General features: G+C 39.0%; 1 protein-coding gene across 1 annotated transcript; it reads right to left on the bottom strand.

The window, feature by feature from the left end:
- Positions 1-5,416: 5,416 nt before the first annotated feature.
- On the bottom strand, positions 5,417-25,377 carry STEAP4 (STEAP4 metalloreductase). The gene is made up of 5 exons (XM_079301587.1): positions 25,287-25,377; positions 10,214-10,669; positions 8,343-8,870; positions 7,637-7,801; positions 5,417-6,623 (listed from the first exon to the last, which is right to left on the bottom strand). Exons 2-5 carry the CDS (start codon positions 10,667-10,669, stop codon positions 6,354-6,356), a joined length of 1,419 nt encoding a protein of 472 aa, XP_079157713.1. The 5' UTR covers positions 25,287-25,377; the 3' UTR covers positions 5,417-6,353.
- Positions 25,378-25,603: the final 226 nt, after the last annotated feature.

The raw sequence follows: 25,603 nt of genomic DNA on the forward strand, positions 1-25,603 counted from the left end.
AAAATTTGTAGCAGGTCTATGAACTGAAAAATATGACAACTCCTGATTATTCAGAAAGGAATTAGTTTAGGCAGTGTCTACAGCGTGTGTTCTGCTGGAAGAGAGAATAGCTAATCACAAGGTTGCCTTCTGGCTTTCTAATCTGTAAAGCTCCTTGTAATTAGAGAACTATCCTTAGCTTCAGGAAACCTGCATCCAGTTCCTCTCCTCTCCTCTGACTTCCTGCGTGATGATGTATGAGTCACTGGCACAGGGATCATTAAAGAAACTTGGGATGTGTCTGTGAAGACAGTAAGTGTGAATCTAAGTGTCAGCTTCTTTGCAAAAGACAGGGAACACAGCTTTGCCAGGAAACATGGGTGTTTGAAGAAGAGATGCTAGATGTTATTTGGTAGTATTCAGTGGTGCTTGGGTATTTGGTATTGTTCCAAGTCAGCCCCTTTATCCTTCCCAGACTTCTGTAACTGGACAGGAGGCATCCCTCAGGCTAGATTCAGTATCCTAAGTTCTTGGGTTTATTTGTGTCAACAGTGGTCAGCAGGCTTGCTAGCAAGACCAGACTGGAGTTTCTGAAGTGTGACTTGAAGTTTAACCTTTAGACCAATCCAATTAAAGATGGAATTTGGTTTCCAAGCTTTACTTATGGCATTGGAAAACAGAAGCTACTAGAAACACAAACAAACTATAATCCTGTATGTATTTAACATAATTCACTGCAATTACTTCTGCATCCATCACCTCCGGTTGCCTGAGCTTTTTCTAAATGACAGCAACACTGCATCTGTCCTATTCCAGTGCTCCTGAAGCTCTGCTTCCTTACTGGACAAGTGGGGAGGAGGAAGGACTACCCTTCCAGTTACCTCTTCAGATTCTGCTCACCCTGCCCCACTCTCACTTGTCCTCTTCACCAAGTACTGCAGGATTTCTTTTAGTTCCAGTTTTCAAGCTGTGTGAATGAGTTACTCTTTTCTCAGTGAAATTCTGTGTTTGGTTTTGCTTCTTTAATTATAAAATGAAGATGATGGTGTCTTGCATTGAAACAGACCAGTCAATTAAGCAATCTGTCCTCATCCTGTGCAGTTGGCCTATGGCATCTTTTCTAGTTTTTTTATCCCAAAGAAACAGCTCTTCCAACTATATTTAATACCAAGACATGCAAGCCCTGTTTCTGATGCACAGCTGGGTTTGATGCTGCTTCTGCTCGACCATCAGTGGTGTGGTGTGGAATGGCAGCTACCTTTGGAGTGGTTGTTGTAAAGAATGAGAAAATATGCATATTTGTACCTGTTTGGGCTGGGGAAAGAAGGCTATGGTGGGATCCTAAAAAGTTGTTTGAACTCCAGGGCTGCCAAGATCAAACTCTTTATTTAATTATTTACAAGGTAATAAAATAATAATTGATAATTTGATTTATAATTGCAGTCAAAAATATGTGATGTTTTCTGTCATGGAGCTGTAGGAAATAAGAAAACCAGCTTCTTTTCCCCCTTTCCTTCTCTCTCTCTCTCATTCATTCTAATAGCTCTCAGATTTTGTTCCATATACTTTTCTCCAGTATGTTTCTTTGAAAATACATTACCCCTTTGATGTCAACTCTCTGTCATAGATAATATGTCCCACACATGCCTTTTTTGGGACATTCTAGTTTGGTCTAGTGATATTCAACCATTTGTGTCCTATAATGGTTAGCATATTACAATAACATACTTTTTTCAATTTTCATTTATCTATTTTCAGAAGGCTGTAAGAGAGAGGTTTATAAAGACTGCATTTTCCCATTTTCCATAATTAATGGATAATTATTAAACTAGGAAAGGCCTCTGCACTATTACTACTGCTGTTGCTGCTACCTTGAGTCTGCTGACTGCAGTTAAGCTATTCTTAGTTTAAATCTGAGCACATGTGAAGAGAAGCACAGCGAAGGGATTGTATCTTGAATAATAAGCAAATCTGAATGTGGAAGCAAAGACAGAGACAGGAATAAAGCATGTTTGTGAAGTCATAGGAAGAAAATTTACCACTTCTGTCTTGCAGCATTTGGAGGTGTTGGTTGTTTCATGCACTTCTCTGAGGTCTGGGCATGTCCTGTCAATATTCTATAGTGTATTTCTCTTGTAGCACTGAGGTTATAAGAAGGTAATATTTAGGGGTCTAGTCTTGTCAGAGCTAATATTTATGTCAATTCTGGGTTCCCAGTGTAAAGAACATTAAGGCAATGTGCAAGAGTAAGAGATGTGTGGTTTTCCACAGTGATAGATAAAAAATATATCTTGAGGAATGTCAGCTTCCTCAAGGGAGAAAATCATTCACGTTAAGGTCAGGAATTAGTGACACAAATGCAAAAACACTCTCTGTAGGAGAGTGTGGGAGAGAAGCCATGTTTAGTCTATTATGTGTACACTAAATGCTTATTAAATATGCAAATTGTAGTAAGGAAGAGCAGGCAAATATAGGTTACATAGCTGCAGTGACTGTTCATAATATTCACTAGTTCTTTATTTGGGTTAGTGAATCCAACATGCTCAACAGCATTTGAAACAAAAGATGATCTTGTAAAATCATGTGTCTGGTAGGGGCTTGCAAGAGTGAAGCTGGAAAAGCCTGACATACAGGAATAAAGGGGCTTTGTAGAGTGGGTCACAGTGTCATGTCTTGGAGTAAAAGGTGACTTTAGATAAAGCAGAGAAGCCTGACAGAAGGCTCTCCTGCAGAGCAAAAGTAAATTGAAGATCTCTTGACTTCAGTGTGCAGTGTGGTGGAACTGAAGGGAATTGCTAAGATCTCCATGGCTCAGGATCCTGCAGTACCTGTGGTGTCAGCTGCATCCCCTGGGGCCAGTCTGTGTCTGAAATCCCATTCTGTTTCAAGGAAATTTCATTAATTGAAACACTTTCTTTTCACTAGTAAGTATATTTTTTTGGTCAAAATACATATTCCTCAGGTATAACAAAAAGGCAAAGAGTTAAGTTAACCCTATCACAAAAGATATAGAGATCTACCCACACTATGCTGTCTATGCCACTAGTTGTAGTGCATCAGAATAAACCTTTCTTTTGTAATGAAATCCAAACTTAGTTGTTACTGTGACAATATCCATGTGACCATTTATTTAAAATGCTGTAATTTTTATATTCCAAGTGTTAACTCTGAATTAGAAGTAGATCTTAGAATCAATGCTTTATTCCCGCAGTTCTTATGTACAAATACATATAAAATCTTTTCTTGGCTTCTGGGAACCACATGGAAAGCACCCTTTCCAAAATTCCTTTAATGATCCTTCTGATCTCCTTTTTCACCGGGCTTTGTCAGTACGTAAAAGGAAAAAAATTAGAATACCAAGATCTCAGCCATGAGTAATGTGCACAAGCTACCAAGAGGTTTCCTGGCACTGTCTATTGTTTTCAAAATACTACCATTGAATACTTTCACTAGCAGTATAATTACTGAACTTGTTTTCTGCACTCTGTTCAGGAAGTAAATTTGTGAATTTGTAAAGCAAATCCTTCCTAGCTGCCCAAGTACAAGAGGATATTTTGAGAACATGAAATCCCTCGCTCAGATCTGAGTGATGAAGATCTGACCTATTGTCTACTGAAGTCAACAAAGCACCTGCTGCTGAGTTCAGATGCAAGGGCTCTGGATCTGCTCCTGAGAGCTGCTGGACACCCCCCCCCCACCTGCAAGGAAGCAGAATTGCTACTTGGTTTGTACACAGCCAATATTGGCACTTCATCCTTGGAGTAAACAGCAAATTGCAAATCATACCCAGCTGCTTTGCATTTCCAGTACATCTTGGTCTGTTTTCACTTGACAAAACAACGTGATATCCATCCCCAAATAAGTTCCTTTGTCTTGCCTGCAGAAGGACAGTCCTGTGGGTGTTTGAGTCTATGGATTAGCTGTGAGTGAATGTACAAAGCAGCATTCAGTCAGGCCACGGTTACTTGGTGCTAGTTCCTGGTGAGGGTAAAGGAGATTGGTTTGGCCTTTTTTAAAACAAGGCCCTCAGAAAACACAGAGGAGCCTGTTCCCTGGGAGGAAAAGATGCAGAGCACTTGCACTGTTTGTATTTCATAAAGCACAGCTTCTAAATGGGACTTGCCATGGCTATCGGAGTTTAAACTCCGATCCACCAGCTCAGCTGTGAGAGAGGAAGGGCAGCTTTTAAATCCGTGTTGGGAGAGAGGCAGAAACCCAAGAATAAATCCTTTTTAAAGTAATATCAAAACCCGATATGTGTCAGTGCTTTGGAACTGTTACTACTGCTAATAACATAAATCTGGAGAAACTGTCACTGAGACTAGAATCTACCACTAAAATGGCAAATCTAGAGCATATTCACTCAGACTGCTGCTACTTATTTTCTGCTTTTCCCTGTCCCTTTGTACCCATGCAAACACAATCTCTCTCTCTCTTGCCCTGCCTTGTTTTCCTCCTCTCTTTCTGCTGCTTCCATCTCTGCTCCAGGGAGATGTAAAGCAGTGTTGCAGGCATCCTCACAACAGTGTTGTCACTTGGGCCTGTTGAGCCTTTACCCGATCCCTTCTGCAATAAATTATTCTGTGGAAAATCACCAAAGTAAGCTTGAAGTGTAGCACTACTCCATCATGGCAGCAGTCAAGAAAAATTTCTGTAAAGACTTACATCAACTTGTGCATATCAGTTTAGTACAAGTATAACATATGCAGCAGTGCTGGTTAGTAAGAGTACTTTGTGCCAGAATTCTTTCTAAGAAATCTGGCTCTGTCAGCTGTTGATATCCCAGACTACTTTAACATTCTTTTGGACATGAAGAACAGATTCTGGGACAGAGGATGCCATGAAGAGGAGGTGTATTGCCCAGAATTAAGAAAGACTCCATTGTTGAGAAATGTTTTCAGAGGGATTGTTCAGATGGCTGTTCTGTTTTTTTGTTTTAATTTTATGTTTTTAAAGCTGCTTGATAATGCTAGTTTGAAAGCACAGCTAACTATACTGGGTAGCATGCTTTTACTTTCATGTATATGAGTGTTCTTTGTATGGACAGGGAGAACAGCAGAGAGGTAAAAAAATAGCAAGCAATCCTCTTCCTTTAAAACCAGCACATTCGGTCTTTTCTTTATTCTCTAGTCCAAAGGAGACTGTTGAATCTTCTGTTTGCAATTTAACAGGAAGTCACCATCCCAGCTGGAACCTGTTTTACCTCAACATCCTCAGCCTACTTGGACAACTAAGCAAAGATCTGCTCGTGTGAGTATCCAAGAAGCAAACAAAGATGGGGGAAGACAAGTCCAGGCTGCTAGCTGAAGCCAGGATCCAATTTTATTATTGGTTCCAAGGCTTCCCAACACCTTTGTTGGTAACTGAGCATACTAGCAGCTGCATCTTAGCAGAAGAGGTTTCCAAAATGATAACAGAGCCCAAGAGTGCAAAAAAACCACCAACTTTATTGTCTTTACAGCATATTTTTATAGAATATCTGTAATATCACATCAAATGATTTATTTTTTGAAAAATCAACAGTATTATCTTCATGAGATATGACTATGACAAATCCTATCCCTCAAAGAAAAGGATTTTCCTTCTGTTTCTTTTCTTACAACTCACTGCTTATACAAAAAAAAATCACAGATCATTTTTTAGCTATCCTTATAAAGCTGAGGCTTATAAGCACTTCTCGCATCTCTGCTATTTTGATCTGTACTCCTTCCCCTTGTCCCTAAATTTCTGGTAGAACAGGACAGGGAAAGATTCAGCAGTCCTTGACCCACACACTTTGAACATCAGGGCTCCTGTACACAAACCAGACAAATCTTACTTGACTATCTCTAAGGCATCAGCATAGCTCTCCTTGGATCTGATATTAATGGAGGATAAACAATGCTAGGAGGCAAAGCTCTTCTCCTTGGCTAGCATCCATCAGGCTGTTCTGTTGGTGCTGATGGCATCTGGGGTTGGAAACAGGGAAATGTGTGGAAACTCATGCAGGTGTGCATATGGACCTCTGTGGATGTGTGTAGGTGAACGAAGAGCTTAGCCCTGATGGGCAGGATAAGAAAGAGGAACAAACACTGTCTAACACCAAAGGTTTCTGTGATTTCACCCAGCTCTGGAGGAGTTTGGATTCAGGGTAAATAGGCAAGGGGAAATAAACAAAGCAAAAGAGAGGATCTGCACCTGTGTGTAAGTGTGCCTGGGGTGCAGAAACTCAATGGCCTCATTTGTATTTAAAGATTGTTATTAGGATGGCTTTGTTTTATACAGAGCCTGGCCAAGTTTTTCACTTCTTCTTTCCCTCTCCAGATAGAGTAGGCTTAAGACTTCACTTTAATATGCCCTCATAATATTTTTTTTAATAATGCAGTTTAGTCTAATTATACAGCAGACTTGTTGATAATGTGATTTGACCGTTCTGAGTATCTGGGCTTTCTCTCCCAGCCCTGCCGAATTCGTGTGAGATGTTTGTCTACACAAGGAAATATCAGCACAAATTTGACAACCAGTACAGCACATGGAACAACGAGGGAGAGCATATAGATGTCTGGAAGATACCACTTGTATGCTGATGGGTTCAGGAACCATTTTCCACCATAAATCATTGCGTGTGCAGTGCACAAAATCAGTGCCAGATATCCCAGTTTGGACTAAAGGAGAAGGAAGGAAAAAGAAAAAAAACAAGGGAAGAAATGGAGGTTAAAACAGTAAATTAAACCAGAACAAATGCAAATTTAAGGACACAGTAAGATTTGTGGCATGTGCCAACTTGGGGACTGGTGAAATGAAACTATTTAATATAACATAAAGGCTATTATTATTTTAAAAAATCAATTAAAATGGATATAGATTAAATGGTTTGGTTTTTTCTTCATCAATATCCCTAATAATTTTTTGTAGCTCACATGTACTGCCTAGTGGCTGTCATATTTGTGAAAAAGCAAAGAAAATGCTGACATTCAGTGGAGAGATCTAAGATTTTTTTCTGCTCTAGTGCTAAACCATCCAGAAGTAACATACTGTGCAAGTTTTTTGCCTTGATAAAACATTCATTGATAGTAATTTTCCCTTCTCTTGCCTCGCCTCCCCTTCAGCCCAGCTCCTGCAGAGGCATGGCAGCTTGCACCAAACTTCCTCCAAATGGAGAGCTGAGATTATAGTGTTACCAAGGGCAGCCTGTTTATAGTCACAGTAGTTTTTACAGTCTGCAGAAATTGCAGATTCTCTTTAGATGCTTGGTTTGAGAACATTTGAGTTATAAAGTAATTTTCAGATTCATTTTAAATGAATTGTCTTGTCAATAAAAAAAAATTAGCCCAATAAAATGGCTAAATTATTTTGTGGCTTAGTAGAATTGTGGAATTTGATGTCAAAGTCAGCTTTCTGTTTTTCATTTAGGAGCTCACATCTTCCCAGCTTTCTCTTGTTAATGTAGTAATCCCAGTTGTACCATAAGCACCCATCAGAGCACTTGTGGGTTTTTACAACTGTATGGCCATGTAGATGTTTTTTTCACTGTGTGATGGTGGATAATGCACAGATCACATTTGGAGATACTAATGGAGGAAGGCCATAAGTCTCTAGAAAACCTGCCCATGGCCGCTGTTGATAAGGGAAGGATGTTTTTTTTAGAAGAGGGTTTCTTTAGATATGGCCTTCTTACCTGAACAAATCGGAATTCTCGCCAGTTGACACTGTTGCTGACTGAAGGCAAGGAAGTTATTCCCAGAAGAACAAATAAAAAAAATCCTAACATTCCCATAGCCAAGTAAGAGTCACTAAGCCAGGCATTAGTGTGGTCGAGTGTTACTGTTTCATTGCTCAGTGCCTGAAGAAAAGAAGACCAGGTGTATTTTAGTGATAGCAGTTTTGGCACCAATAAGTAGAAGTTTTCTTACAGGTAAGTAGGAGATTAATATTATACATTAACTCTCTGATCATCAGAGATTTACTTTAAATGCCTACTCAAAAAGCAGGGGAGGAATTATATTACATGTAGTTCCATGTAACTGTAATTGAGGTACATATTTTACTCTTCTATAGACCTGTTGAAGAGAGATATGTGATCCTTTGTAAAGTTCAGAAAGTCATAATATATTCTATCCTTGAAGCTATTTGGAGAAATAGCGTTTACATTTTCCCTGATTATTTTATTAATATGTCAACTATCTAGGAGGAAGACTGAGGCCAGAAAGTCTTAGCTCAACATAATATCAACAAAATGTAGATATATCAATGTCTAAAAGAAACACAAGCTAGGAATATTACCCTGTTTTAAATAGCATTGGGCTGTCCACATGGATTTCTGAAGCTCAAGATGGAGGGTGCCAGGGAAGAAAGGAAGGTTTAGAGCAGGGAACAAAACTTACCTGGGAGATGATTTGTCTGCTGGTTCTCCAACTTGAAAAGGCACGCAATGGAGTAACAAGAGTGAACACGGCATGCAGGGAAGCAAATGCCAAGGCTATTAGTCCAAGTTGTTTCCTAGCAAGCATCCATCTGTCCAGCCAGTCTGGAAAACGGCGGTATTTGGTACCTCTGTATAACTGAATAATTGCAGCAAATATGCCAGGAAGATAAACCAAGCCGAAAAGGGTGAGTGCCATTGCAGGAAAGACCCGATTTGGAACGGTAATTGCAATAAAAAATGAGAAGTTATTGTTTTCATAAATGTAGGTGTGAATGACATCAAGAGCCAAAGAGTAGAAGAAGAAGAATAGACCTAGGCCAAGGGACAGAAAGATGGGAAACTTCCACATTGGAAAGAGTTGCAGAGGGTAATTTTCTATTTCCTGAGCAGCCAAGAGGGAGCCCTTATCTACTGGAGTGAGACCCAGTCCACGAACAATATTCATGACCATTTGTTTAGCCTCCACATCATCTCCACAGATAAACACCTGCAGACAAAAACAAACAGAAATTTATTTTTTGCAGATTTTTGTGACTTTATCTACTACCGTCCTGCCTGAAGTAGGCACAAGCTTCCTAGGCTGCTTCTTTGCTTCCTTGGCTTATTGCTGACCTTAATTACTATAGGTAAGAAAGTAGCCTAAAGGTACTTCTGGTAAACAAGTCCAAGAACTTTGAATATGATTCTTTACTTCAGGGAAGAAGATTGTGTCAAGTGGAAAAAATTTATATCTGAAAAGAACAGTGTAAAATAGGCTTAGTATATGTCTTTGAGTAGAAGACTTGACATACTTTTCTGAAAATCTGCAAGTAGTTTGGAAGTGCAAGATCTTATAGGACTAAATTAATGCAAAATTTTCAATAGCAGTAAGAGCAAAATTTTCAGTTGCTGCTATAGTGGTCCATAAATACTCCAGTGAAGTGAGGACAGAGATCTTTAAAACACAATTTCCCTGTCACAAAAGTAAATATTAGTTATTTCCAGGTCTAGTAGAATAGTGAAGAAATAATATTTTCTGTGAGTGTGTAAGACAATAGTCCTTTTGTAACTGTGACAAAGGGGGCAATTTCTGCTCCTGTTGAGATGGTGAAGGTTATAGAACCTAGGCTTGGCAGCCCTTGGGTCTCTAGCCAGAACCATTTTTCTGGCAGCAGAGAGCAAAATTATAAATGGTCTGAGTAGCTGGATGATTTCATGTGTTGCACAAGAGCACTGTCCTTTGAAGTGGCAGAAAACAAAGCCATAATAAATGATTTGTTTTCAAGTAATCTGCTGTGTGGCTTCCTATGGCCAGCTCTGTGGAGCTGGTTAAAACAGTTTGCACACTGTTGTGTTGTATTTGCAATGTTGTGTTAAACTTAGGTGGCAATGATTTGAAAAAGTGCAGTAATTTTTCACCTTTCAGCATACTTTTTTGCCCATACTCATTGCCCTATCATACCCCTTGCCTTCCTTGTTTTGCTTTCTTCCTTTTATTCTTGCTTTGAAAATTCCTCCCATCTAATTTCTGTTTAACTTTTGAACTCTGATGAGCAATTGATGCAACCCTCTTGATTTGTTGTGTCTCTTGTAGCTCTGCCATCTTTTTCCTCTTGCTTCTCTAGTGTTCTAAACACCTTTCTGAGTTCAGAGGCAAGCTATTTATATCCCTTGTCATGCCATATTAAAAATCCAAAGTAAATTTTAGCTCGCATTTAGTCTGAAATGAGAGATTGTAGTGAGAATAGCATCTCAAGTCTGCCTTATGGGATGTCCAGGTGTGACTTGTGTAGCTGCTGAGAAGCCACGTGTGGCTCTGGGACAGAGGGAAGCCCCGTTGCTCAGCCTTACCTGCCGGCTTGCATCCAGCGTGCCCGATTGCAGAGCCCAGGCTGACACGGTGTTAAAGCCCTTCACGACCTTACTGCCAGGCAGCAGCTGCGCCAGGTACTCTGCGTTGGACTCAGGATACTGGTTTAGTTTCAAGTTGTTGCTTATGTCCACCAAGACTTTTCCATGGAGAACTTCGGCTAGTGTTGTAAGAAAGTTGTAATGCTGCCTCTGGATTGCTATAATGATGACAGCAGCTTTCTGTGCTGCCTCTGCGTGGCCCAGCACCTCTGCATCCTTGGGAATCAGGCTGGATATCTGGGTGCTTCGGCTTCCATACACCACGGGGTAGCCAGACTGAATCATCTTCTGCCCCAGAGCTCGTCCAAAATCTCCAGTTCCAAAGATGCACACTGTCTCTCTTTTGTTAGAAGTGTTAGGAGCCAAAGCCATTGTGTTGGAAGAATTTTTATTCATCTGTTAAAAAAAACCCCAAACAAACAAGTAATCAGAACAAACTAAGCAAAACATCAGTCTCTTGAAAAGAAAAGGTTTGTATTTGCTCTGCGTGTACAAAATAGACATCTTAGTTTCTTCTTGTCCTTTAATATGATTCCTGCACACTCTTCTGAATACACACTCTCAGAAGATTTATGTACAGTTCTGAATATTCAGTCCTCCATCTCTTACAGCACTCTCTTTTTCATCCACTTTATGCATTTTAGCATCCAGCTGAACTGTTTCACTTTTCCTCTCAAAGAGAAAATAGGAGGCAAAGACACAGGGGCAGAAAGAGCAAGGGTTGCACACTTTTCAGAGTAATTTCTGCTTGCTTACGCTATAGAAAAGCATTGAGAAGGAGTGTGTTCTAATCAGATTAGAACCTGTAAAGTCTTTTTCAAAATATTTTATGAAAGATTATTATAAAAGGTAACTGTAAACCTATCTGTTGTTTTCAGCATTTCCTTAATGCAAGTAGTCAGTGCCAGTTTGTTTTATTATTATTCTTCAATTTCCTCAAGAATGTTCCGTGAAGCATTTGGATAGTGGACTTGAATATTTAATGTTGAAAATAGATTTTTGGTATTTATGTATTACTCATAATAAAATTCTCTTTGAGGTTTTATCTCTCTTCCTTTATCACTGTACCTGGCAACTTCAAAGTCTTTAATGTATTATCCATGCAATTGAGGTGTGTTTGCTCTGTACTTGCAGAGTGAGACCCATGATACAAACACAGAATCAAGAAGGTCTGTTCCATAGGGCTTGCAGTAGGTCCACATGCTGTTCTCCCTGAAGTAGAGGTGAACTCAGAGCAGAAAACCTAAGACATCCATCAGGAGACCCTGGTCTCAGGGTCTGTACATCTGACAGACCTGTCTGACACATCTCTTGGACTGTCCATCAGTTTGGTACTTGGAACAGCAATTTAATTTGCAGGAACCTCAGTTCAAGTCTTTTACTGCCTCATAGCTAACTGTCCTAATTAGAGCTGTGGGAATAATAAGTTTTACAATTTGCAGGAAAGAAATGCATGAAATGGTTAGCTACAACCAAAACAACATCTTTGCTGCTGTTGTTTATGAACCTTTTGCTTACATGCCTCTGTGAAGCACAATTCAGAATGCTGCTGTGTATACATACTGCCTTTTAAAAACACGGAGATTATGTTCTTAACTTTCTTTTGTATTTTTCTCTATCCAGAACTGTTTTAGCTTTTTAAAAATTTGGCATGATTTTAAATTATTTGACCCAAAACTTGCATTTGTTTGGTGAATGAAAAAAATCAAGCTTCAGCTTCCCTGTACCTGCCATGACTTAGGGATAAGAGCTGTGAGTCAAGGATGCAAACAGCTGTAGCCTATGCTGAGGGGTGCAACCTTTGCTAGCAAAATATACATATAAATTCTTATCCTGAGAATCACAGTGAAGATTTTGTCTTGGGCAACTTCTATATGTAGCTGTCAGCTGGCAGTGCCTGCCCAGCTGCACTCTTGCACTGAGCTGTGGGAGCCCTGGTTTAGAGAGGGGCCAAGGCAGCTGCTTCTGGTCATTAGGGAAGGTGAGGATTCAGGTGGAGAGGGGCTGAGCACCTGCTGGAGGGTCTGTGTGGCTTTGCAGAGCAGCAGGATGTTAACCCTGGCTCTCTGCAGCTGGACTCCATGTACTTTGACAAGCAGTACACTGAGCATGAAAATAGATCCTCAGAGGACCCATATGAAAGTGTCTTGCATATTTGTGTGCTGTATCACATGTATAAAATTGCCAAATCTTTTGACATATTTGAAAATCATTCTCTGAGAGCTTTATTAATGTCCCAGGAGGTTCTAATATGACTAAAACTATGAAATTCCTTTCTGGGGATAGTCTGTATTTCAAAAAGAACAGAAGGGTTGATTATGTAATATTAATAAATAGTCCAACTCAGTACTGAATAACACTCAACTCTCTTTCCTTAGTTTCAGTTTTTAACAAAGTATACTTTCATATCTAAAATAAAAAGTAAAACTTATATGTGACATGCAGTCATCCAGTTGAAAGCATCTGTATTTGTCCTCAAGAAATTCTCAAGTCATTGCTGAGTGAACTGCACAATTCATTCTCCTCTCCAAACTAAGGCTGGAAAAAAACCAAAACTCAGACAGATGATATCAGGTATTATATTTGGTAGATCAGTTGAGTTATGTTTTGTTTGGGCTTATAAACATATTTAACATAGAAATGGATCCACCAGCAAGAAATAAGTCTATAACATACCTACATTGTTCACTTATACTGAACACCTCATTTACTAGTGAACACTGAACTTCTTTTGCCAGACAAGAAAAAAAGAGGGAGATGAAAAGAAAAAATAGTGTAAGAAATGCTTTTTTTATTCTTCTTTTTTTTTTTTTTTTTTTTTTTTTTCCCAAAATGTGGCTTCTTGAAGTGCTATCTAAGATGTAAAGGGAATGTGGAAGGCATAGAAAGCTGAAGAGAGTTAAAGTTTTCTTTAGTACTTATGGTCTAATACAGCTTAATACAATTTTAAATAAGAGAAACAATTTGCTTGAATAAATTGAGCAGAATTCACCTTTTCTTTTTAAAATATAATATGGATGCCCATAGCTGTTATGAAAGCCCACATTATATATAAGAAATAAACTATTCACCAACAAACTTTTTAACAAATGAATTATATTGTAAAAATGATAGTGCATCTGTTGTAATGAAAATCACATGTAAGACAAAGGAAATTTACTTTTAAATTCCAGGTCTTCTGGACCATGCCTTCTTCTAAAAAATACAGGAATTAAGTTAATTTTCTCCATACAATCCTTCTTTTCCTTCCTTTCAACATGATTTTTTTGTCAGCTGGCTCTAATTGAACCAAAATAAGTTGTAACCTTGGCAGTGAATGTCTGGAGGTTAATTCAAGCAGTAGGATATGAGCATATAGGGGGTGTATAGACACATCCTGGCACTGCTGTTTGTGTTTGAAGAAAATGCAGCATCTCATGGCAACTGTGTGGTTGTAAAGTCAAAAGAAGGAAATTGGGCTCCCAGATTCATGACAGCAGTAGCTAGAATCTAAGAAGATAGTAATTTTCTATAGAACGAGGTGTTTTATTGTGGTGTAGCAGTGTGAAAGATGGGAAGCAGAAATATATCACAGGGGAAGCAAGGTTTTTTTGGAGCTCAGCCCAAAGGCTGACACTGGGCTGTCACTCAGCAGCTGGTGGCAATGGAGCTCTGCTCCATGCCCATGGATTATGCTGGGTGCTCTCAAAGCACCAGTGGAAGGCAGAAATACCAGCAAAGACACATGCAGTATTCATTATCTGTTCTTTTACATATGTAGCTGTATATTATCTGCGAAAAAGCCATAGAGATTTGTATGCATACATAATATTTATTCCTTATATCCATCCCCCTAGTAATGCCCTTTGTTATTTGAAAATTAATCTATGTAAGCTTCTGCAATGATCCTTTCTCCTTTGCATTGTTGTATTCTTCTACGCTGAGTTATCCTATTTTAAGGAAAATGGTGGTAATCTCTGGGTTTACTGGGTCAGTAAAGATAAAAGAAGATGCTGAATGAAAAAAAAGAACTCACCTGCAACGCTGTAATTTTTCCCCATCACATAAACACTAAGGGGAAGTGAACGATCAGGAAGGGGAAGGTACAGTGTTTAGTTAAGCAGTTATATGCAAATACTTGATTATATAGGAAATTGAATTAAGACAGGCACTTTGCACATGGAAAAAAGAAGGGATATCCTGAAAGAAGCAATACCACAGATGAAGTACAGTGCCAAAAAAGGAAAGGCAATGATGGGATGGATAATGGAAATATCAGAAAGAGGTAACATGATATGCTGATGGAAGATCAGTGGAATGATTGAAAAGTTAGAAAGACATGATGAAAAGAGCAGAAATTAGCAATTTTACTATTTACATTTAAAAAAAGAACAAAACAAATTGCTCTGGTTGTGGTCTCAGGAGGTTCTTTCTAAGGCAGAATGAGCTGTGTTTAAACCAAGTCTGACAGATGCTTGTCTAACCTGTTTGTGAGACCTTCCTTTGTTGCGGATGCTGAAGCTCCTTGCTTGCTGCTCTCAGCCATTTTATTAGGGAAATTTTTGTATGAGCAATCTGTATTGCCTCCCCCACAATAGACACAGCTGTCAAAGCTGTCAATTTATCCCCCTTCTCTTTGCAGCAGCCTTTGTTGGACGTGGAAGCTGTTACGATTTCACCCTTTTCTTCTAGAGAGAAAACAGTCCCACATCTTTCCTGCAACTGGTGCTTCTGAGAATGGTGATCTTTCTTATGACTTTCTTCTGATCTTTCTAGGCTAAACTGCTCCAACTGTTAATTAAAAGTGTGGTGCTGACTGCAGTGCTCTCACAGAGATCTTACCAGATAGAAAAGGATTGCTTTAGTTGCCTCACAGCCCACATGTAATCCTGCTGTCACATTTGTCTCATTCACAGCAGAGCCAATTCAATAGTCAGCCTCTGATGCATTAAGGTGATGGGTGCTTTAACAAGGGGTGTGTGGCAACAGGGACCAAGATGTGGAGTGCAACACCTGGTGCTAAGCTCATGATTTGCACATCATCCATGTGTCAAATTTCCACCTTGGACTAACTTTAGTCTAGAACTGCAGTGTGCATGCCCACTAGCAGCTGACTGCATTTGGGTCCACCTAAAACACATCTTCTTGCTCATCTTTTGTGGTAAGGAATCTAGTTTTGTATGTTCCAAAATAACTCTGTAGTGTAAAGCAAAGCTTAAAAAGTGATGATCTGCTTCTACATCTGAGCAGAACTGAATACCAATGCAAATGCATCCTCTTGCACCCAGTCTTTAATTGGACTTCTCCCACGCTGCTTGCTCCATCCTTGATTTCTGTAGGGTTTTCTGACTCAGAGCTGTATCATGCACTTGTCCCTGTTGAATAGTACCATTTTTTTTCAAACTGCAGCTTCAATTTGTCAAGATCATTCTGATTTCCAGGCTGTCCTCTAACTTGCTTGCAGCCCTTTTCAACTCTGTCTGATTGTCAACTTTATTGAGTCGACTGTCTATTCTGGCATCTGTGCTATTTAATGAAAGGAATAGGAGTTTTTCCAGGAGAACCCCCTGTATATGTGCAGTAAATGTCTATTTTTGACAATGGTTAACTAAAAGGCTGCAAATGTTTCTTTTGCTAGTTCCACAGAACGCTACCTTGTATTTGTTTAATCTAAACTGTATTTTTGTAGTTTGCTTTTGAGTTTTTTCCTAACATTTACCACGCTAAAAAATTTGCTCATGTCAATTTGTATCACTTCTGTGATTCACAAGGCCTGTTATCCTTTTATAAGAAATAATGAGGTTGGTTTGGAATGACTTAGTCTTGATTAATCCAAGTGCCTTATTTTCTATTTTCTTCCTCTATTTGTTTGAGAATTGTACTTAGATGGATTATTTAAAATAATTCTCATAATTCTGCACCTTCTCTTTTTTACATTTAAAGATAGCTGTTATTACCTTTCCAGTCTTTCAAAACTTCACCTCTTCAACACAATTCTTAAATATAGTTATTTACAACCGTGGAAATGCTTCAGCTATCATCTGAATGGTGTGAGATGAATTCCATCAGCCTTGCTGATCTCAGGTCATTTAACTCACATAAGCATGGACTAATCTCATTGTTCTGTCATTTAGTAAGGATTTCCAGCTCTTCACTACTGATGTAAACCCTTCTGTCATGGTTGACCCTTCCAGTGAACAAAAGAAAAATAGCCATTATAGAGTTGGCTTTCTTGGAGTCATTAGTCAATAGTTTCCCTCAGCTGAGTTGTGGATCAATTCTCTCCTTGATTTTTCTTTAACAGTGTATGCTTTTACAAGAAAATTTTTGTTATTTTGTATGTACCTTACTAATTATATTTCTTTTTGTGCTGTGGCTTTTCAAATCATATCAACATATTGGCACAATTCTGTGCTTGTCCATAGATTTTTGGTTTATGTGTGTTATTTGAATTTGAAGTTAAAGAACTGACAGCTGCAGCCACATGATCTCTTATGGCAGTCCTTGCAATCTTTATGTCTCTGCTTTTAACAGGGTTCTTTACGCAGCTGCCAATCTCCTGACCTCATTTTCTTCTCAAATTGTACTTCTCATGTAACATCACCTTCCCACCTTCAGAATCTAGTACACTGTGCTTGTTATTCTGTTGGGGAACAAATCAATTTTTGAGCACTTGATGTTTCTCAGCCACCTGTGGTAGCTCCAAGCTGTGATAGAACCTCTGTATTTTCCCCTCCTTTTCCACAATCTTCTACTGGGATTATATTATTTTATGTCTTGATTCAGGGCAAAAGTTTAGAAGACAAAGCAGGATATAAGGACCATGGGAAGAGAAAAGGCCAAAGGAATCTGACCTATTGCCATGTAAAAAACATTCACAAGTAGGTTATGGTAGATCGTGGTGTTTGCTGTAGGAACTAAAGTCAAGATTTGCCACAATGGTCCATTTATGTTTCTCCTTTTTTCTCCTTTTTCTTTTTTTCTTTTTTTTTTTTTTTTTTTCTTTTAAAGCTCATTGTAAGAAACTTAATCCCAAAGGTGGACAAAGGTATTAGACACACAACAAATATTGTGGGATTTTAACTGTAAAAATGATGCGTCAAAGGCTTTCTTTTTATGTAAACTAATTATTTTTACTGCTATTTCCATGTAAATAGCAGCAAGGATTCTGTTACTCTATGCAAGCCATAGGGAGTTTTAGGGAATGGCCTTTCTGGAGCAGTTTCCATTGCTCTAGTACAGCATTCTGGGGGCAAACAAGAGTCCTGACATATATCTCAATCATTGAATTCATATATGGTTATACATAAGTCATTACTACAGTATTGACTGCATATTCCAGTGATTCTTTGTGGCAGAATATGAGTATGAAATCTGTTTTCTAAGTTCACCTGTCCAGAAAAAGCTTGGTTTTCCATATTTCAATAGGGTTATTATTCTATAATGATGGAGAGACACTTGGATCGACAATTTGGAGCTTATTAAATTGAGTCCATTGCACAGATGAACTCTAATAGTACTTTGCTACATGCAGAAGTTAATTCTTTTTTGGGTTCACTAACTTGTGGTGTTTATCTCTGCTTGTACAATAGTGATCCTGGGCATCTGGGACAAGTGGTTTGGGTCCAGACCATGCCCTCCTTGTAAGCTACTGACATAACTTCTTATATTGCACCATAACTACACTGCTCTGCTCTTTTAACATGGAGGATTGAGCTGTTTCTGTTTCTGGTCTGGTTATTTTTTGTTTTGGTTTTTTTGTTTTGTTTTGTTTTTTGTTTTGTCTTCTGTGTCTCTTGTTTTCATTACAGCAAAGATCAGCTGAGCTTTCTCATGCAGCATCCTTTTAGATAAGTCCTCAAGCCTCTGCTAGAGGCTTTTTTCAGTCAAAGTTCTGTTTCTCTCTAGTCAGGAAACACTGGAAGCATGCAGTTCCTTACATGGATTTGGGAACTTGCTTTGGTAGTTTGAAACACTCAGGCAAGGCTGAGCACATGACAACTCATTTAAATAACAGAGGTTCAGAACATTCTCTTCCAAAACATTTTGAAAAGAGATTCCCACCACCATTACAGAGAATAAGCCCTGAACACTTTTGGACTTTATGTGATTGTTCATTTAAATTTTGCTGGGCTACTGTGAGCTTATCTTGAGGTGGCATTTAATGGTGAAATGGTGAAAATGAACCCTTGTCCCATGTCCTGTAGACTTTCCTCACACCTCATTGAACAGACTAAGCAGGTTCAGTCAGGTTTGCTCTCCTGATGCCTCTGTGCACACCTACTCCCTCCCTGCTTCATAAACATACATCCTCCCATTGTGGTTGAGCACTCCTGGTAACAATGGTGCTTTGACACCATCCCAGTGGCATGTACTTATGCTGGTGGCAGTAAAGAATGAAGGTGCCAAAGGCAGTGGACATGGCCAAGATTAGTTTTTAATTATTTACTTTATATTTTTTTTTAATATCAGGCCTCTGTTTCTCATTGTCTCATTTAAATTCTACATACCAGTGGGTGGGCATGATGAACTTGAAACAAATAGTACCTATGTTATTTTTTTTCCTTTTTTTTCATAGTTTTACATACTGTCAAATTCTCCAGAGTTAAGCACTTTCTTTCTCAAATAGAGTTAATTTTCATTATTATCTTAAATGTTTATTGCATGTACTGGCAAGCAGAAGTCATCCTCAGCTGCAGGGTTTTTTTTTGTAAGACTCCTGCTTTGTCTTGTGATCTGTGATCAAAATGTGTATGCTAGATAAAAATGCCCTAGTACAGTAAAACTACACATAGTAGTCCATTAAATATAGTATAAAAAGAGAGAAATTATTACTTTATTTCTTGCATAAGTAGTATTGCATCTTTGGAATACTTTATGAAGTATTTCACACATGCTTAATATGCAGTAATCCTATTGTAATGTGGAAAACAGGTGAAATGAGATTTAGAAATTCTCCTCAGAAATACAGGTAGACTACTCTGAGGCAATCCCATTTACTTAAAATTTCATTTTACTATTCTCACAGAGAGAAAGAGCACACTCTGTAACAAACACTGTTTCTTATAAGCTGACAGCTGTGGAACCAAATCTGCCCAAAATTACAAATTGCATTTTGTTTCTTGATGCACCTAAAAGTAAAAGGCATATGGCTAAACTACTGTCCCATGATTAATCCAATACTTAAACACATAAAATAAACAGCAGAATAGCTCCAACAAACCTATTACAACAAATTATGCATGAATTTTCCTTCAAGCAAATGAATATCTGCTGTTCTTCTCAGCAGAAAATCCTGGTCTCCAAGTTTTGACAGTGCTGATAAAAATTTTTTTTTGAGACAATAAATCCTCCTATGGAGGACATTGCATTTCCCACATCTTCATTTTTTATCAGGAGTATACTAAAACTGCCTGGAGGCTCTTCAAGCAGATGAAATATAGTCCTAAATAGATGTGCTTAATGTTGTCTAAATCATAGCAAAATACTGAGATGGCTGGAAATCTCACCACCTCCAGCTGCTCCCATAAACACGTAATACACAGCTATAACTTGAGTAATTTCCTCAGTCTCTTCAGGGCTGTTGTTCTATTTTGAGGTTTTTAGGTATTAAGCTTTAATCCATCCTATTCAACTGCAAGAAAAATTAAAATATCTCTTAAAATACGTGAAGTTGAGCAAGTGTGAGAGAGAGGGAGACCTGCCTGCAGTGCAGAGGCACTGGTTTTATCCCAGCTGGCCCAGGAGATGTTGTGGTGCTGTAAAAGCCATGCTTGCAGATCCACCAGGCATGGAGGCACCTCTTGCATTCCTGCTGTCCTTCCCTCGCTGTGAACTATTCTCTTGAGCATCTTTTATCTGCCATTTAGACATAGGAACAAGTAGCTGTATCTCACAGAGAAATAACACTAGAAATAATGAAGCCTGGCTTCCTAGGGCTTTGTGTTTCTTGGCTGATTAGAGGAGCTGATTGAAACTTTCTAATCACAGATGACTCCTATAATATTTCTTCTGGTGGATTTTAGGTATTTCAAATGTATATAGTCACATTATAGTCTTTCATTTTTCTTTCACTTTTCTTCTGTGAGGTCTCCAGCTTCCTTCTTTCATGTAACATGAGAAGTGAGCACTCTGCCCTCCTGATATATTTGTTTGAAAAACTGATTGAGGAACACACATAAATGTGAGACACTCACATACCTCTGCACAAGTGAGAGGATTTCTCACTTCCTACAGAAACCAAGCTAAAGTAATGGACCCCCTAAAATTTTGTGAAGTACACACACCCAAATGCATGTCTGTACCACCAAAAGAGAAGGGAGCAAGTGAGTGAAGCAGTTTTGACCCAACATTATTGTGGTCTCTTGACAGTAATGGAGAATGAGGCAGGGGATGTTATTTGGGAGGCTTTTGCTGACAGCCATCAGTGCCTTGCAGTGAGATTGGAATTAGCTGAAATTACATCAGCAACCTACCAAAACCAGACCTTCCAAACAATAAAAAATGTAAAAGCTCATGCCACATGTTTACTATGAGATCTAGGAGAGCATGAAAAGCCTGACTCTCTTCTCATTTACACTAATGAATTATTGATTTGCAGTTCTCTTGCTTTTGGGCTGGGTTGCACAATTGGGGAAATGCAGCCCAATTTTTTGTTGCATTTTTCACAAAAGAAAGGGCAAGGTGGCTGCAATGGTACAGTGACAATGTTCTATACTGTCCTATGCTCTTAGAAATCTGAGAAGGGAGAATATGATGAAAGATTTAAGGAAACAGAACATGATTATGAAGTTTTCTTGCCAAAACAAATAAATGCGGATTTGCTACATTTCTGGAATGGGCCAAGCAGATTTTACAGAAAGTTCAATAATCTATTTTTAAAGATATGTGATTGATTGGACAATCCAAGAAAGTGGATGACTTCATCAGTTCCCTTACTTGCTTGTTGGGAAGTGTACTAATTTTATTTACTTGCTCCTTTTGGTTTCCTTTCTTTATTTTATGTGGATTTTAATATTTTCCTCTCTCACTTGACTGAATTTGAGTGGCACCTGCAGAGAAATGCCTGCCTCTAGGGCAAAATGAACACTGATATGTTCAGAAGAAATTATATTCCTCAAAAGAAAAAAACCCAAAAAACCCCCCAAAACAAAAGGGGAAAATGACAGTGAGATAGATGTTTATATGCTGTTGCATTTTTCGACAATGAAAAATTCTTATCAAGAAATCTTTTAAATTATTCTCAAGATAGAAGAAGTTCCCCTTCTTACTGAAAAAAAAACTCTTCAAAACTCTTTAAGTAATAATCCTAAATTACAGGCTTTGCAAATTAATTGCTGAGAAGCCTGAATTTAGAAACATGCTTTTAAAATAGGAAAAAAAAAATACTCAGTGATGTGATTAGTAAAAAATTGAGTGAGCTGTTCCGGACAGCATCCTATGCTGAGAAAATGAAAGATCTAGGGTTCTGTGGGGGGCTTTTTTTTTTTTTTTTTTTTTTTTGACCAAGGCTTTCTTTGAGTTCAGCCCAGGTTTTGCAGATACCCAAGCTGCTGCTGTTGATTCCTGGCAAGCAGGGATGGGTGTGCACAGCAGTGAGTCATTAGCTCCTCTCTCAGCCCAGATATTGGTACAAATGACACCTCTCTGCCAGAGTACTGCCTTGAGGCACTGCTCATGGAGAGCAGCACTGCCAGCAACTTGCTTACAGGCACCAGAGTTATCCTCTTGGTTCTGCTTGTCAAGACCATGCAATAAGCAAAAAAGGGGTGAAGGAAAAAGTGGGTATTTGGAACAGAGACAAATGGAAAGCTTTTTTCTGAACTTACCTGAAGAGCAAAGAAGAGGGTGCCAGGAGGTACAAAACAAAGTGTCATGCTGCTTTTGTAATTGCCTAATTGGACAAAATAATTCCCTCCTGCAGGGTGACCCTCTCTTGCATCTCCAGCAAGGAAATGCAATACAAAATAAGGAACTGAGTTTTCTGAATAAACCCATTGTCTTTATTGAATTACCATTTTATGCTATTATGATTATTGCATAATTATCCACTTGTTGTGAGTACTCATGTCTTTTTGCATATTTCCTGCTCTCTCAGTCATCAGAGCATGGGACCACCCCAGAGAAATCATTTGTCAAACTATCCTCTGATTTAATAATGCCAGAAAGTGTTTTGCACTTTGGCAGTCAACTTCTTCACTTAATTTCTTAGTTCTTAAAGCTGGTTTATTTAGAGGTCTCCAGAAACTTGCTCACATAGTTGGCATCACTAAAGGTGAAAAGTAAAAGCAGTACAACACTTTGATCCCAGTCCTCAGGTGCTGTAACTTGTCTGAATTGGATGGCTGAACCTTTTCAAGCAGTTTGTAGCAGATTACTATAATTAAGCACCTTTGAAGTGCCAAGTTATATGAAGCTCTGGAGCAGTTCAGGTTTCAAAACTCAAATCAAATTTGTCAATATTCTCATTTTTAGGGGTATTGTGCTGTTTATAGAAGTGTTTTTTCTGCACATTCTTATTTGTCCTGGTGAGGCTTCTCTACTTGGGCAAAAACATGCTGGAAATCATCCAAAGCTGAGAACCTGTCCTCACTCCTGATTTAATCTTAACCTCATGTTTTCCAAAGACAGTGATGGGAACTGCATGTGCTAGTGGAAGGTTAGACCTAGCCTTGCTGATCTGTGTCACTGTGCCAGTGCAGCAAACAAGGCAGCTGAGCCAAGCCTTGGAAGAGCAGTCCCAAGCCAGGCAGCCTGAGCCTGTGCCAGCACCAAAGTTTGGACATTGCTCTGCCAACCCCACTGGGACAGACAGAGCCTCAGCAGCATAGTAAAGTAAAGAATAGCTGAAATTCACCTTTGCAACTGTGCATCCTGTACTCAGCAGTCACTGTGAAGTTGGGAGGAAGGTTTTTCAGCCCTCTAATGAATGAATGCTTTGCTGGCAGCTATTGCCTGTTTCCAAGAAGCACCAGTATAACCAGCGCTTGCCTGAGCTCCTGCCTGGCACAGCCCCAGCACCCTGCCCAGACCTCCACAGCTGGAGGAGAGAGCTGCTGGGAGCCCAGAGGGGCTCATGAGGAAATTTGGGAGTGCACATATTTCTCACAGACCTGTCCACAAGCACCTAGTAAGTGAATTAAATGAGTGTTTTATTGACAGTGCTCTCACTAAGGGGAGTACATGTTGGAGACATTTTTAAAAAGAAGACAGTATCTGTTTCTAAACAGTGATGTCAAAAGAGGAATAAAACCCCCAGTATTTTGTTATTGAGCATGCAGGGAAAAAAGCTCCCCACATTTGAACTGCAATAAGCATGTAAATTTTGTTTAAATACCTGTTGCTACCTTTTCTTCCCAAAACTTGGCTCTTGAACCCCAAAGTTAATATACATTAAAATCTGAATAGTATAAACATAAACTCAAAATGGCAGTGCCTCTAAAATGTCCCACAGAAAATAAGATATTGAAAATGCTGCAGTTCCACCCTGCTAGTTCAGAAACCAAGATGAGAAAGGAAGAAATGTTGGCTCAAATATTGAAGTTACCAAATAAAGAGGTCTAAATAAAAATAGACTGGGGAGCAGTGAAAGAGACCTTAAAATATGTACATTTTAATTACTCCACCTGAAATTCTCAGTTGCTGTCTGCATTTCTGAGAGGCTGGGTTTATAGAGAGCACTGAATGGCCACACTGATGGGGTTTTAATTTGGAGTAGCTCTGGTCTGGTCCTGTGAGCTTAATTGCAATTAGCTGTGAGACTGTTTTGTTTCAGCCATGAGCAGCCAAGAATGCATGTCCCCAGCAATGTGGGACATGGAATGATACATGAGGAGGGCAGCAGATTCATTCCCAAGTGAGCTCCTGCTCTGAAACCTATGAGTGTAGGCTACACACTTTGTAAATCATTTGTCCATGCAAACTAGACCCTTCATCTGATTATCATTTCTGCCTGTAACTAGGAGAAGTAATTAAAAAACTTACCATCTGCCTAAAAATGTACAAATATGAAAAGTGCTTAATATATATTTATGAGAAAATTCCAATATGGAAGAAGAAAACACAGCAATGCTTGATTTCTCAATGACTATTGCAATATTTTGGTATGTAGTTACAGTGTTACTTCATGCTAGTCAAAATCATTGCTATTAACAATTCTAGGAGCTTCAGAAAGGCCACATCTGAAAAACAATTTTCATCTTCCACTAATTGCATCATTTTAGGAAGTCTTAACAGACTTGAAAAAATTGGCCCATAGTCTGAGTGACAGTTTGTGTTACAAATTTAGAGGGGATAAGAAATTTTCCTATATCAAAGCTGAAGAACAGTTCTGACAGCTGCAAATGTTCTCTGAATTAATAATGTGGAGCTGGCATAAGACAATATTTAAGAAAAATCCATTTCTTTTTGCAGTATTGAAGCCCCTTGCTTATAAAATATTAAACAGGATTAAAATTGGTATGCTGCTTGAATGGGAAGATAAAACTTGAAATTCACATATGAATCCAGAAGTAAGAAGAATCATTATTTCCAACATTTATCAGTGATAACTTAAAATTCAGGGTAAAACAACACCCTGCCCTTGCTGCTAAAATTCAAACGAATATTTTGGCTCTGGCATAGGAAAGAAAATGCATTTTCTAGTTTCATTATTTAAATCCCACTGACCAACCCTTATTTGCAGAAGCTTTCATCACTTTAGCTATAGAAACACCTCTGGAAGATTAAATAAACCTGCTATCTGATATGTGAGCTCTCTGAATATTAATTGACAAATCAGAAGTTCTGGTTTGGCCTGACCTTACAGATAAAATTACTTTCTTATTTTTCAGTGCTTCCTTACATCAGCCCTTAGTTACGAATAGGTTATATAATGTCAGTAAAAACCCAGGAGACATGGCCTGGCATTGTGTTTTTTTGGTCCAGCAGAGAGAAAGGCTGGGCTAAAATTTTATCAAGAGGCATAAAAATTTAACTTCAAGCCCACTTAAACTTCTCAGGTTGACGTTTTAGCCATCTTGTCCCCCATTCTCACCTGCAGAAATGGGTGAAAGCTGTATCCTCTGTGTAAAACTCACCTGTGCACTCAGCCTGGTGCAGCCCCTCTGAGAAAGGCAGTGCTTTCCCAGCTGGTGAGATGCTGTACGGGCACCAAGGGAAACCTCAGGAGCTGCAGAGAGCTCCTGCTGCCTGGAGCAGACACAGAAACCCTGACAGCCCAGCTGGTATTTATCTGCTGGGAGCCAGGATGAGTGTGCAGGGCTGGAATATGTGAGGGGATGTTGCAAGCCTTTTCAGTCTGCATGGGATGAAAGAACTTCCCGGCAAAGTCTCAGGGAAAGTCCCAGCCCC

This window comes from Erithacus rubecula, assembly GCF_903797595.1.
Source record: "Erithacus rubecula genome assembly, chromosome: 3".
NCBI classification, from domain to species: Eukaryota; Metazoa; Chordata; class Aves; order Passeriformes; family Muscicapidae; genus Erithacus; species Erithacus rubecula.